The 14,402-nt window shown below is 45.8% G+C and overlaps 1 protein-coding gene across 1 annotated transcript in view; it reads right to left on the bottom strand.

Moving 5' to 3' along the window:
- The window catches only part of itgbl1 (integrin, beta-like 1), a 186,685-nt gene that overhangs the window by 32,806 nt on the left and 139,477 nt on the right, over positions 1 to 14,402 (bottom strand). The window contains exon 8 of the mRNA XM_072257319.1: positions 3,451 to 3,567. Within this exon, the coding sequence (XP_072113420.1) occupies positions 3,451 to 3,567 (117 nt within the window). The remainder of the gene's footprint in view (positions 1 to 3,450; positions 3,568 to 14,402) is intronic.

Here is a 14,402-nt window from a genome sequence, read left to right as displayed (position 1 = left end):
AGAAAGGGGGTGGCATTTTTACAAGTAACAGGGTGGGAAGAGGGATAGCCCAGGTAGCTGTGAGACTCAGTGGATTTGTAATAGACATCAGTAGATGAGAGATAGAGACATAGAGATTAAGAAAGGGGAGGAAGTTGTCAGAAATGGGCAGGTAAATTTGAGGGCAGGGTGGAAGTTGGAGGCAAAGTTGATGAAGTCAACAAGCTCAGCATGGGTGCAGGAAGCAGCACCAATGCAGTGTAACAATTCCGAGCAGATTCAAAACCCGGACTCCATCACCATCAACGTGGGTTCCAACAACCTCGGACACTTCAAAGTGCCAATTGCACGACCTCCAATGCCAACTCTGCCCTTGACTAACAACATCTCCAGGTTAGGAGTTCATGCACTCCCACTAGAACACCCGTTTCCCCTTTCCCCACTACCACTCTGCAATCCCATGTCCTTGTTCTTCTGCCAGCTTTTGGGTCTTCGGATACTTCATCTTCTTCTCACACCACCTTCCCTGAACACCCCAACCCTCCCCTCTCCTCTGACACTACCAACCCTCTTCCCCCCTCTGATGTCAGCCCTCATCCGTGCCGGGTCTTTCTCATCCCCTCCAACCTTCCCCTCTCTGAGGCAGAACATTCTGTTTTCCATAAGGGCCTCAGCTTTGTCCCCCTGTGTCCACACCTCAGTGTGTTCAGCACCCACCACGATGCTGAACTCTACTTCCGCCACCTCTGTCTCCATGCCTACTTCCTTGGCAACGACCCTCCACTCCGCACCATTGGCCCCTTCTCCTGTCTTCAACCCTCCTCCTCTTCCTGGCCACCCCACTCTGGTCTCCTGCCTGCTCTGGATCTTCACATTGCCAACCTTCTCAACTTCACTACCCTCTCTCCAATTCGAAGCTCACTCCTTCCGAACACACTGCTCTCCACTCCCTACGCACTAATCCCAACCTCACCATCAAACCCGCAGATAAAGAGGGTGCTGTCATAGTGGAAGACTACCTCTACCTTGTTGTGGCCCTGCACCAACTCTCAGACACCTCCTCTTACTTACCCCTTGAATAGGACCCCACTAAGGAGCACCAGGCTATTGTCTCCCACACCATCACTGACCTTCTCTGGGTATCTCCCATACACTGCCAGCAACCTCATAGTTCCCTTACCCTGCACTTTCTGTTTCTATCTTGTACCCAAGATCCACAAAGCTTCCTGTCCAGCTAGGCCCATTGTTTCTGATTGTTCCTGCCCCACTGAATTTATATCTGCAAACCTCGACTCAGTTTTATCCTCCCTGGTTTCAGTCCCTTCCTACCTACATCTGTGACATTACACACACTCTTGATCTTTTCAAGGATTTCAAGTTCCCTGACCCCGATCATCTTATTTTCACCATGTCCCTATTTCCTATCAGAAAGGCCTCAAAGCTCTCTGTTTCTTTCTGGAAACCAGACCCAACCAGATCCCCTCCACCACCACTCTCCTCTATCTGTTGGAACTTGACCTCATGTTCAATAATTTCTCCTTTGGCTCCTCCCATTTCCTTCAAACAAAAAGTGTAGCCATGGGTACTCGCATGGGTCCCAGCTATGCCTGCCTTTTTGTCAGCTACATGGTACAGTCTGTTCCAAGCCTATTCTGGTAGCACTTCCCAACTTTTCCTACGCTACATGGATGACTGTATAGGTGCTGCTAACTGCACCCATGCCAAGCTAGTCGACTTCATCAACTTTACCTCCAACTTCCACCTTGCCCTCAAATTTACCTGGTCCATTTCCAACACCTCCCTCCCCTTTCTCGATCTCTTTGTCTCTACTTCTGAGGCAGCTTATCCTCTGATGTCTATTACAAACACTCTGACTCCCACAGCTACCTGTTCTATACCTCTTCCCACCCTGTTACTTGTAAAAATGCCACCCCCTTCTCTCAATTCCTTGGTCTCCACCACATCTGCTTTCAGGATGAGGCTTTTCATTCCAGAATGAAGAAGATGTCCTCCGTCTTCAACGAAAGAGGCTACCCTTCCTCCACCATCAATCCTGCCCTCCACCACATCTCTTCCATTTCGAGCATGTCTGCCCTCACCACATCCTCCTGCCACCTCACCAGGTATAGGGTTCCTCTTGACCTCACCTACCACCCCACCAACCTCCGCGTCCAGTATGTAATTCTCCATAACTTACACCATCTGCAAGGGTATCCCACCACCAAGCACATCTTTCTCTCTCCCCCACTTCATGCTTTCCACAGGGATTTCTCCCCACGCAACTCCCATGTCCATTCATCCCTCCCCACTGATCTCCCTCCTGGCACTTATCCTTGCAAGCGGAACAAGTGCTACACATGCCCCTACACCTCTTCCCTCACTACCATTCAGGGCCCCAAACAGTCCTTCCAGGTGAGGTGACACTTCACCTGTGAGTCTGTTGGGGTCATCTACTGTATTCGGTGCCTTCAGTGTGGCCTCCTGTATATCGGTGAGACCTGATATAGATTGGGATATCGCTTTGCTGAGCACCTACGTTCCAACTGCCAGAAAAAGCGGAATCTCCCAATGGCCACCCATTTTAATTCCACTTCCCATTCCCATTCCAGCATGTCAGTCCATGGCCTCCTGTACTGTCGCAATGAGGCCACACTCAGGTTGGAGGGGCAACAATATATATTCCGTTTGGATAGCTTCCAACCTGACGGCATGAACATCGATTTCTCGAACTTCCAGTAATGCGCCCCCCCTTCTCTATTCCCCATCCCTTTCTCCCTCTTTCACCGTATCTCCTTGCCTGCCCATCTCCTCCCTGTGATGCTGCTCCCCCTTCTTCTTTCTTCCATGGCCTTCTGTCCTCTCCTATCAGGCTCCCCCTTCTCCAGCCCTGTATCTCTTTCACCAATCAACTTCCCAGCTCTTTACTTCACCCCTCCCTACCACCCAGTTTCACCTATCACCTTGTGTTTCTTCCTCTCCTCTGCCCCCAACCTTTTCTAACTGTGACTCCTCATTCTTTTTATCTCCAGTCCTGATGAAAGGTTTCAGCCGGAAACCTCGATTATACTCTTTTTAGATGCTGCCTGGTCTGCTGAGTTCCTCCAGCATTTTGTGTGTGTGTTGCTTTAATCATTTATCAACTCCACTTATCTCATCGTTTGAGTCGATGGAGGATGAGCAATACCAGTCCTCCCATATAAACTCTCATCTCGTACTTGAGTCCACCTCAGATTCTCCCAACTCTGTTTCCTAACCTGAGCCAACCTGTGTTAACTCTGAGCCCATGTAAAAGCAGCTACTAAGACAAAGGAAGTGGCCACTCAAATGGATCTGGAACGGTCCACACTATTGCTGTCTTTGTTGAGGAGTCCGGCGGAAGGATTGAGTACAATCATGAACCCGCCTACTGCTCACTGGCAGGAGACCAGCGCTCTGGAACAGTGGCTTACGGGAAGGGGTTAACATACTCACCACCGCAGATGATTCCATCAGTGTCCTCACACTGGCGATCATCACATTCACAGTGTTTCCCGTAGACTCGGTCATCCCCAGGGGGGAAGCAGGAACACTGGCCACACTGGCATTTCCCTATAGGAAGATCAGTCTCGGGGTTAGACTCCAGAAGTCACAAAGGTGGGAACACCAATCAGTGTTACTGATACGCAGCTTTATGTACATCAAAACATCGAAACGTACAATGAAATGTTTGCATTAATGACCAACAGTTCGAGGACGTGCTGGGGCAGGCTGCAAATATCACCCTGTGTCCAGTGCCAGTACAGCATGTCCATAACCTACTAACCCTAACCCATACACTTTTGGAACGTGGGATGAAACCAGACCACACAGAGGAAACCCATGTGGTCATGGGTGGAACTTACAGTGCCTATAAAAAGTATTCACCCCTCCTTTGGAAGTTTTATTGTTTTACAACATTGATTCACAATGGATTTAATTAGGTTTTTTTGACACCGAACAACAGAAAAAGACTCTTTTGTGTCAAAGTGAAAACCAATTTCTACAAATTGGTCTAATTTTATTACAATTATTCAATACAAAATAATTGATTGCATAATTACACACCACCTTCAAGTCAGTATTTAGTAGACGCACTTTTGGCAGCTATTAGAGCCTTGAGTATGTGTGGATAGGTCTCTATCGGCTTTGCACATCTGGACTCTGCAATTTTTCCCTGTTCTTCACAAAACCGCTCAATCTCCGTCAGATTGCACGGGGATCATGAGTGAACAGCCCCTTTTCAAGTCCAGCCCCAAATTCTCAATTGGATTGAGGACTGGACTCTGACTTGGCCACTCCAGGATATTAACTTTGTTGTTTTTAAGCCATTCCTCTGGAGCTTTGCCTTTACGTTTGGGGTCATTGTCTTGCTAGAAAGCAAATCTTCTCCCAATCGCAGTTCTTTTGTAGATGGCATCAGGATTTCCTCCACGTTTTTTTGGTATTTTGCTGCATTCATTTTACCTTCTACCTTCACAAGCCTTCCAGAGTCTGTTGCAGTGAAGCATCCCCACAGCATGATGCAGTCATCAGCACGTTTCATGGTAGGGATGGAGTGCTTTTGATGATGTGCAGCATTTGGCTTACCCCAAACATAGCGTTTCGTCTGATGGCCATAAAGCTCAATTTTGGTTTCATCAGACCATAGAACCTTCTTCCTGCTGACTTCCGAGTCTCCCACATGCCTTCTGGCAGACCCTAGCTGAGATTTCATTTGAGTTTTTTCAAACAGTGGCTTTCTCTTTGCCACTCTCCCATAAAGCTGTGACTGGTGAAGCACACAGGCAACAGTTGTATGCGCAGTCTCTCCCATCTCAGCCACTGAGGCTTGTAACACCTCCAGAACTGCCATAGGTCTCTTGGTGGCCTCCCTCACTAGTCCCCTTCTTGCACAGTCACTCAGATTTTGAGGATGGCCTGTTCTACAGTTGTGCCTTATTCTTTCCCTTTCTTGATGATTGTCTTAACTGTACTCCAAGGGATATTTAGTGACTTGGAAATTTTCTTGTATTCAACTCCTAACTTGCGCTTTTCAATCACTTTTTCACAGAGTCGCTTGGATTGTACTTTTGTCAGGATATTGACTCCCAGCAGTTGGACCTTTCAGATTCAGGTTTGTTTTTACTACAATCGATCGGGACACCTTGACTGTGCACAGGTTTATATATAGCTAGGATACCTTAACTAATTATGTGATTTCTAAAACCAATTGGCTGCGCCAGTGATGATTTGGTGTGTCGTATTAAAGGGGGGGGGGGGTGAATACTTTTGCAATCAATTATTTTGTGTTTTATGCTTGTAATTAATTTGGATCACGTTGTAGAGATATGTTTTCACTTTGACATGAAAGAGTTTTTTTCTGTTGATCAGTGTCAAAAAAAGCCAAATTAAATCCATTGTGATTCAGTATCATGAAACAAAAAAAAAATGAAAACATCCGGGGGTGTTGGGGGTGAATTCTTTTTATAGACACTGTAAAAACATTTTCCTGACGGCGGTGGGATCCAGCCCAAGTTGCAGGTGCTCTAAAGCATTACACTAACTGCTATAGTACCATGCCAACCCCTCAGTACTACTGCAGTGCCCCACGCCAGTTCCTACAACAAGCCATGACACATCCGGTTGGGTGCATCCATAAACTTTGCTGAGGAACGGATGTGGACATGCAAAATTCCTCTGGCCTCCTGAGTCTCAGATCTCTTCAGTTTGCAAGACATTGTTCCACTCTCACACCAATCCACCCTCACCCCCAGCACACAACCACAGCCAGCCTGATGGGGAATTCAGAAACCTCCTTTGCTTGCATTTCTGGAGTTGTGTTCAGTTCTGACCCACTCCTTATATGAAGAATGTGGAAGCTTTAGAGAGGGTAGCAAGGAGATTAACCAGGAGGTTGCCTGGATTAGAGAGCATGTTTTATGAGGAAAGGTTGAGCAGGCTGGGGCTTTCCTGTTTTGGAGCGATGGAAGTGACTTGATAGAAGTGTATAAGAGGCCAGGATAGAGTGACAGCCAATGACCTTTTCCGAGGGTGAGATGGCTAATATAAGAGGACGTAATTTTACGGCGATTGGAGGAGAGTACAGGGAGATGTCAGAGGTCGTTTTTTTTTTACACAGAATGTGGTAGGTGTGTGGAATTACATTAGGGATATTTAAGAGTCTCTTTGACAGGCACATGGGTGAAAGAAAAATGGAGGGCTTTGTGGAAGGGAAGGGAAGGGAAGGTTTAAAATGTTCTTAAAACAGGTTAGAAGGTTGGAACAACACTGTGCGCTGAAGGGCCTGGACTGTGTTGTACTGTTATATGTTCCATGTTCTGTTTCCCAGGGAACGGAGAAATGCAGAGCATACCTCACAGGACGTTCTTAAGGTGAAAGGCCGAGGTGAGTTTAAACGATAGGTGGATAAATATGTGAAGGAAAGAGAGAGAGATGGAGAGGGTGGGAGGAGCCCGATATGGAAGAATCACACAGTAAGAATTACATGAATAGAAAGGCTTTCTGTCACACATTCCAAAGCTCCTTGCCACCAATGAAATACTTCTTAAAGTGTAAACACCACTGTCATGCCAGAAACTATGGTTCTGTGCACAGTAAGCTCCCACAAACAGCCATAAGCACAAGAGATTCTGCGGATGCCGGAAATCCAGAGCAACCTCACAAATGCTGAAGTACCTCGGCAGGTCAGGCTGAAAATGGAGGAGGATGAAAAGTCGACATTTTGGGGTGAGACCTTCATCGATCAAGGGGAAAGAAACCAGAATAAGAAGGTGAGAGGAAGAGAGAAAAGTAAAAGCTGGCAGGTGATTGGTGAAAACAAGTGAGACTGGAGTAAGTTATGGCTCAAAGTCTGCTGACAGCTACAAACAGGCTATACTGAGATAGTGGCGGGAGATCTCAATGGCTCAATGGTTCAATTTAATATCAGAAAATATATACAGTATACAACCTGAAATTCTTACTCTTCACAGACATCCAAGAAAACAGCAGAGAATCCCAAAGAGTGAATGACAGAAAAACGTTAGAACTCTAAAGTTCACTCCCCATCCCCATGCATAAGCAGCAGCAAACCATTGACTCTCCTCTCCCCCTTCTCCACTTAATCGCAACAGGAAGCATCAGCACCCACCACACACCAGCGAGCAATAGGAAAGCCCCCACGATCTGCAGTCAAACAAAAACTATTATTCACCCAACGCTTCGACATGCCAGAGGCTCTCTCTCTCACTAACAAGGAACTGAGAGGTGTCATCACAGCGAGAAGGGGGACGATCAAAGCAGTTGCTGAACAACTTCTCTAAAAGGCAAGCCCTCTGACAACACGGCACACCCATAGTGCTGAATCAGGAGTGACCGCCTGTGCATTGTACTCACGTCCCTGGAGTGTGGCTTGAACCTACAAACCTTCGACCCTGAGTGTGGGTGGTCAACAAAGCCGAGAGCCATGATTCTGTGTTCTAAGCTCAGCTCAAATCACATTGTCAAATCAAGGAAATAAAGAGATTTGATCAGCAGATGTGCATGATGTGAAGGGGCCACCACATCTGGATGTGGCAAAGTGCCGTGCCGGCTGCTGACTTGGAACTGGTTGAGTTGTTATAATCGGTCAAGGAGACAGTGATGAAGAGCCCTATCTGTATTGGCCTCGTAAGTGTCTCAGAGTACCCGGCATTGTTAACCATTCAGAAAATTAAAAGCCTGATCTTTCAGCTCAGCTATTGAAAGTGAACTTTGGATTTCACTAATTGGCCAATGGACACATTGCTTTGTGTCAATGTCATCAACAAACTGACAAATATCAAGGACTAAGCTCTTAAATCCTGCAATTTCTCAAGTCCGTCAGCATCTGTGGAGGGTTGGGATATGTCAGTGGTTCCCTTCCCTCCACAGATGCTGCTCGACCCACTGAGCTCCCCGGGCAGTTAGCTTTTGCACCAGATTCCAGCATCTGCCAACTCTTGTGCAGATCTGTGCAGTTTCTTGTGCACAAATTGCCCGAGTTTGCTGAATCTGCCAAGTGCAGTACATCTGCAACACTCCTCATCTTCAGGAAATAAAATGAAAGGACATCTTCAAAAGATGGTGCCTCAAAAACATCATTAAGGACCCTAGTACCTAGAACATGCTTCAGTGTGGAGGTACAAGAGCCTGGAGACATGAGTCCGTGGTGGAGGCAGTTACACTAGTGACATTTAAGAGACTACTAGACAGGTATATGGAGGAACTTCAGGTGGGGGATTATATGGGATGCAGGGTTTAAGGGTCGGCACAACATTGTGGGCTGAAGGGCCTGTATTGTGCTGTACTATTCTATGTTCTATAAGATTTCAGGAACAGCTTCTTCCCTTCTGCCATCAGATTTATGAATGGACAATGAACCAAACTATGAACACTACCATACTATTTTTGCTCTCTTTTTGCCTACTTATTTAATTTAATGTTTTATGTTGTATATATTTCTCATTGTAATTTATAGTATACTATAGTATATAGTATATTGCACTGTACTGCCACAAAGCAAGACATTTCACAACATATGTCAGTGATATTAAACCTGATTCTGATTCTGATACTTGGGACAATTGAATTGAGGTGTTTAAGACAAATGCTTTTCAAAAGATTAAATTAGGAGAAACTGCTCCCAAAGAGTTTTCTCCTATCTTTACATTGTTCTGCAAACTTACTAACCCAACCACCCATCTAAATTTTCATCCAGGCCATTACCAGTCTCCTATCCCTTCATGTGCTAAAGATTGAGATGATAATGATGTTTTTAAGATGACTAAAGGAGCCAACTGGACAGAGAGAAACTTTACCCTTTGCTGAGGGGAGTCCAGAACAAAGAAATCTTAAGTTCTGAATTCTCCACCCCTGATGGAGCAAATTTTTGTTGGTTGGGAGATTGAGGGTTTGGGTCCAAGGTAGGGCAGAAAGTTAAGCTCTAGATAAGGTTTCCTACTTCGCTAATACTGATTCCCATACAATATAGAGACATTGGAGGGTGTCCAAAAGAGATTCACTTGGCTAAGTCCTGCAAGGAGAAAAGTGTCCTAGATCTATGTACTTAGGGGTTTTGAAGAATGAGGAGTGAATTTATTCAAAGATATAATTTACTGAAGTGTCACAGCAGGGTAGATATTGAGATGTATTCACTAACAATAGCGTCTCAAATGAAGGGGCAGAGTTGCAAGATTAGAGGCAGTCATTTAAAACAACCTCTCCCTGAGGATAGTAAATCTCTGCCCCAAAGGGTTATGGATATTAGATCTCTAGAGGTATTTAAAAAGAAGATAAATGGTCACTTGATCAGGGAATTGAGGTCCATGGAGAAATAGAATGGAAGAGAATGAGGAGTGAAGTAAATCGGTCATGATTTTATTGAGAGGAGGGGAAGGTTGAGGGGCCAAGTAGCCTACACATGCTTCTATTTTCTTCTATTCTTACTTTCTATTATTACATTACATTATGTAAAACTCTGGTTAAGCCACACTTAGAGTATTATGCACAATTCTCATTGCCCAATTACAGGAAGGATGACTTGAGCAGCACACACAAAATGCTGGGGCAACTCATCAAGCCAGGCAGCATCAATGGAGGGAGATAAGCATTCGATGTCTTGGGCCAGGACCCTTCATCAGGACTGGAAAGGAAGGAGGCAGGAAGACAGAATAAGAATGTGGAGAGAGAGGGAGTTGATAGGTGAGACCAGGTGAGGGGCAGGCTGGGAGGGGTGATGTAAGAAGCGGACAGGAGGTAGGTGGAAAAAGTAAGGGGCTGAAGAAGAAGGAACCTAGAGAGGACGGTGGACCATGGAAGAAAGGGAAGGAGGAGGTTACTAGAGGGAGGAGATGTGAGGGGAAGAGAAAGGACGAGAGGGGTACCAGAGTACGAAATGGCATTCAGCACGTACACGACAGGCCAAAGGGCCTGCTTCTGTGCTGTACTGTTCTACCTTCTATGTTGTTCTGTGGCTCACTGTTCCATGATTGATATACAAGACTGCAATATGACAAAGGGCTTGAACAGGAGGGTTTAGTCCACAGACACACCACTAAGACATCTCAGTGTTTCCACCTTGCCTTCTCTTTTGAGTTCCAGTTACATTGTTTATGTTGAGTTTGAGGGCAATCTCCTTGTGAGTGTGTAATCCAGCTGAACAAGGTCAAACCTCTTACCCATCAGTTCCCTCGACAGGTATTTCCCAGAGCAAAATCGAAAATCCATTCTCCTGTGCAGAAGTCATTCACTCTCTTTGCAGAGGGCTGCAGACCAAATTCTAACAATTTACTTAATTTCTTCCCTCTTACATAACACATTATCTTGCACCACCCTGGCACTGAAGATTACAATAACAAAATAAAGGATGGAACATTGGGAGCACGGTTCAGCCTCCACACTGTGAATCAGACACACTGTGAACCTGACACCTCGTTGTTTAAACCATGATTAAAACAGAGTTTTTCTGGAAGACTTTAATATACTGAGGATTATGTGGTATTACAGTGTAGCTGGGGGAAAAGGGCAGGGAGGTGTGATTCTGTAATTATTACTCCAATGCATATTTTTTAAAAAACTCACCACTAAAATGTTTCTGGAAAATTCTCAGATCCCAGTAGTTTCAAATATCTTGTCAGCCATGAAAAGAAAATGAGGAAGAGGCTATTTGGCCCCTCAGTCTGTTCCATAATTCTGTAAAATGTCACAACAACAACCTTGCACTCAAGAGCAAGACCAAAGGATCGATTGTGAACTTCGGGAAGGCCGAATGGGGAAAACACACACCAGTCCTTGTCGAGGGATCAGTAGTGGAAAGAGTTTGCAGCTTCAAATTCCTGGGCATCAACATCTCGTAGGATCTACCCTGGCTCCAATGTACTGATGCAATCATAAGACCATCAGACATGGGAGCAGAATTGGGCCATTTAGCCCATCGAGTCTGATCCTCCATTCCATCATGACTGAGTTATTATCCCTCTCAACCCCATTCTCCTGTCTTCTCCCCATAACTTTTGATCCCCTGATTAATCAAGAACCTATCAACCTCTGCCTTAAATATACCCAATGACTTGTCCTGCACAGCCAGACGTTCAACACCTTCACCACCCTCTGGTTGAAGAAATTTTCCTCCTCTCTGTTCTATGTCCCTCAATTCTGAAACTGTGCCCTCTGGTCCTAGATTTTGTGTACTTATTTCAGTGATATTGTAAATATATTGTTTGATAAAGCATTCTTATTCATTCAAATTATTCATTACGGGTTATATGTAAAAAATAAGTGAAATGCATATCCACGACATAACTATGCCACACGTACACAACTCGCTTAAACTAAAAATGAAACCAAGATATGTTATTCCTGGTTGTGTGTTTTTGCTTTTAATTAGTTTAACGTTTTGGAGTTACAAAACATGACTGGCGACAAGGTGTTTTTAAAATGAACCCGAGACGACTACCTACCTGTTGAAGTGCAACAGGATGCCCGAGTTTAAAGAAACGTGCGGCGAGAAACGGTTGAGTAAAAAAAAGCAGCATATGCTTCATTTGAAGGGACAGACACGCCCGAGGTCTTTAAGAAAAAAGGCAGCAAATGGACAAATTCACGGGTTCATAAACAATGGGTACTGAGCAATAATAATCATTAAAAAGAGCGAAAATGGATGGTTACATTGGAAAGATTGACATGTATGACTACACGACGTATAATTGGATATTGTATAATGGGCAAATCGAGCTGTACCTTGAAGCAAGTGAAATAGCCAATGAGAAAGGAGTACCAGTTTTGCTGAGTGTTAATAGAACATAAAGTTTGCTTATAAGTTTAACTGCTCCAACCAAACCAGCCTAATCAGTTTTGCTGATATCATGAAAGTAATGCAGGAACATTTAGAACCAAAACCATTGTTGATTGCAGACCACTTTAGGTTTCATAAGCAGAATTAAAAAGAAGGGGAGTCCATTTCAGCATATGTGGCTGAATTGAAGAGATTGTCAGAGATTTGTCAGTTCAGTTATGGGCTTAATGTTGCACTGACAGATCGTTTAGCTTGTGGAATCTTACAGGAAGCATTCAGAAATTCTCCTAACTGAAGCAAAACTTACATTTAAAAGAACAGTTGAAATACGAGGGGTGATTAATAAGTTTGTGGCCTAAGGTAGAAGGAGTCAATTTTAGAAAACCTAGCACATTTATTTTTCAACATAGTCCCCTCCTACATTTACACATTTAGTCCAGTGGTCGTGGGGCATACGGATCTCTTCTTTGTAGAAGTCGGTGTCTTGGACCCCCAGAAAGTGCTCTGCCTCAGAGAGTTGAAGGTTGGAGGGGATGGTAAAGACCCGGCACGGATGAGAGCTGGGATCAGAGGGGGGAGGGAGCCCACTAAGGAGCACCAGGCCATTGTCTCCCACACCATCACCGACTTTATCCGCTCAGGGGATCTCCCATCCACTGCTACCAACCTTATAGTTCCCACACCCAGCACTTCCCGTTTCTACCTCCTACCCTAGATCCACAAGCCTGCCTGTCCAGGTAGAGCCATTGTCTCAGCTCGCTCCGGCCCCACCGAACTCATTTCTGCATACCTCGACACAGTTTTATCCCCCTTGTTCAATCCCTTCCCACCTATGTTCGTGACACTTCTCAAGCTCTTAAACTTTTCGATGATTTTAAGTTCCCTGGCCCCCACCACTTTATTTTCACCATGGATGTCCAGTCCCTATATACCTCCATCCCCCATCAGGAAGGTCTCAAAGCTCTCCACTTCTTTTTGGATTCCAGACCTAACCAGTTCCCCTCTACCACCACTCTACTCTGTCTAGCAGAATTAGTCCTTACTCTTAATAATTTCTCCTTTGGCTCTTCCCACTTCCTCCAAACTAAAGGCGTAGCCATGGGCACCCATATGGGTTCCAGCTATGCCTGCCTTTTTGTTGGCTTTGTGGAACAATCCATGTTCCAAGCCTATACTGGCATCTGTCCCCACTTTTCCTTCGCTACATCGACAACTGCATTGGCGCTGCTTCCTGCACACATGCTGAGCTCGTTGACTTTGTTAACTTTGCCTCCAACTTTCACCTTGCCCTCAAGTTTACCTGGTCCATTTCCGACACCTCCCTCTCCTTTCTAGATCTTTCTGTCTCTATCTCTGGAGACAGCTTATCTACTGATGTCTACCTGGAGTCTTCCTCTTCTCACCCTGTCTCTTGCAAAAATACCATCCCCTTCTCACAATTCCTCCGTCTCCGCCGCATCTGCTCTCAGGATGAGGCTTTTCATTCCAGGACGAAGGAGATGTCTTCCTTTTTTAAAGAAAGGGGCTTCCTTTCCTCCACCATCAACTCTGCTCTCAAACGCATCTCTCCCATTTTACGTACATCTGCTCTCACCCCATCCTCCTGCCACCCGACTAGGAATAGGGTTCCTCTTGTCCTCACCTACCACCCCACCAGCCTCCGGGTCCAACATATAATTCTCCGTAACTTCCACCACCTCCAACGGGATCCCACCACTAAGCACATCTTTCCCTCCCCACCTCTCTCTGCATTCCGCAGAGATCGCTCCCTACGCGACTCCCTTGTCCATTCGTCCCCCCCCATCCCTCCCCTCTGATCTCCCTCCTGGCACTTATCTTTGTAAGCGGAACAAGTGCTACACATGCCCTTACACTTCCTCCCTTACCACCATTCAGGGCCCCAGACAGTCCTTCCAGGTGAGGCGACACTTCACCTGTGAGTCGGCTGGGGTGATATACTGCGTCCGGTGCTCCCGATGTGGCCTTTTATATATTGGTGAGATCCGACACAGACTGGGAGACCGCTTTGCTGAACACCTACACTCTGTCCGCCAGAGAAAGCAGGATCTCCCAGTGGTTACACGTTTTAATTCCATGTCCCATTCTCATTCTGATATGTCTATCTACGGCCTCCTCTACTGTCAAGATGAAGCCACACTCAGGTTGGAGGAACAACACCTTATATTCCGTCTGGGTAGCCTCCGACCTGATGGCATGAGCATTGACTTCTCTAACTTCCGCTAATGCCCCACCTCCCCCTCGTACCCCATCCCTTATTTATTTATTCCCCCCCCCACCTTTTTTCCTCTCTTTTTTCTCCCTCTGTCCCTCTCACTATAACTCCTTGCCTGCTCTCCATCCGCTGGGCTACCCTCCTCCTTTCTTTCTCCATAGACTTCCCATCCCATGATCCTCTCCCTTCTCCAGCCTCGTATCCCTTTTGCCAATCAACTTTCCAGCTCTTGGCTCCATCCCTCCCCCTCCTGTCTTCTCCTATCATTTCGGATCTCCTCCTCCCCCTCTCATTTTCAAATCTCTTACTAGCTCTTCTTTCAGTTAGTCCTGGCGAAGGGTCTCAGCCCGAAACGTCGACTGTACCTCTTCCTATAGATGC

This window comes from Mobula birostris, chromosome 5 (assembly GCF_030028105.1).
Source record: "Mobula birostris isolate sMobBir1 chromosome 5, sMobBir1.hap1, whole genome shotgun sequence".
Taxonomy (NCBI): Eukaryota; Metazoa; Chordata; class Chondrichthyes; order Myliobatiformes; family Myliobatidae; genus Mobula; species Mobula birostris.
The sequence above is the reverse complement of the archived record's forward strand: the minus strand, read 5'-3'. Positions and strand labels throughout refer to the sequence as shown.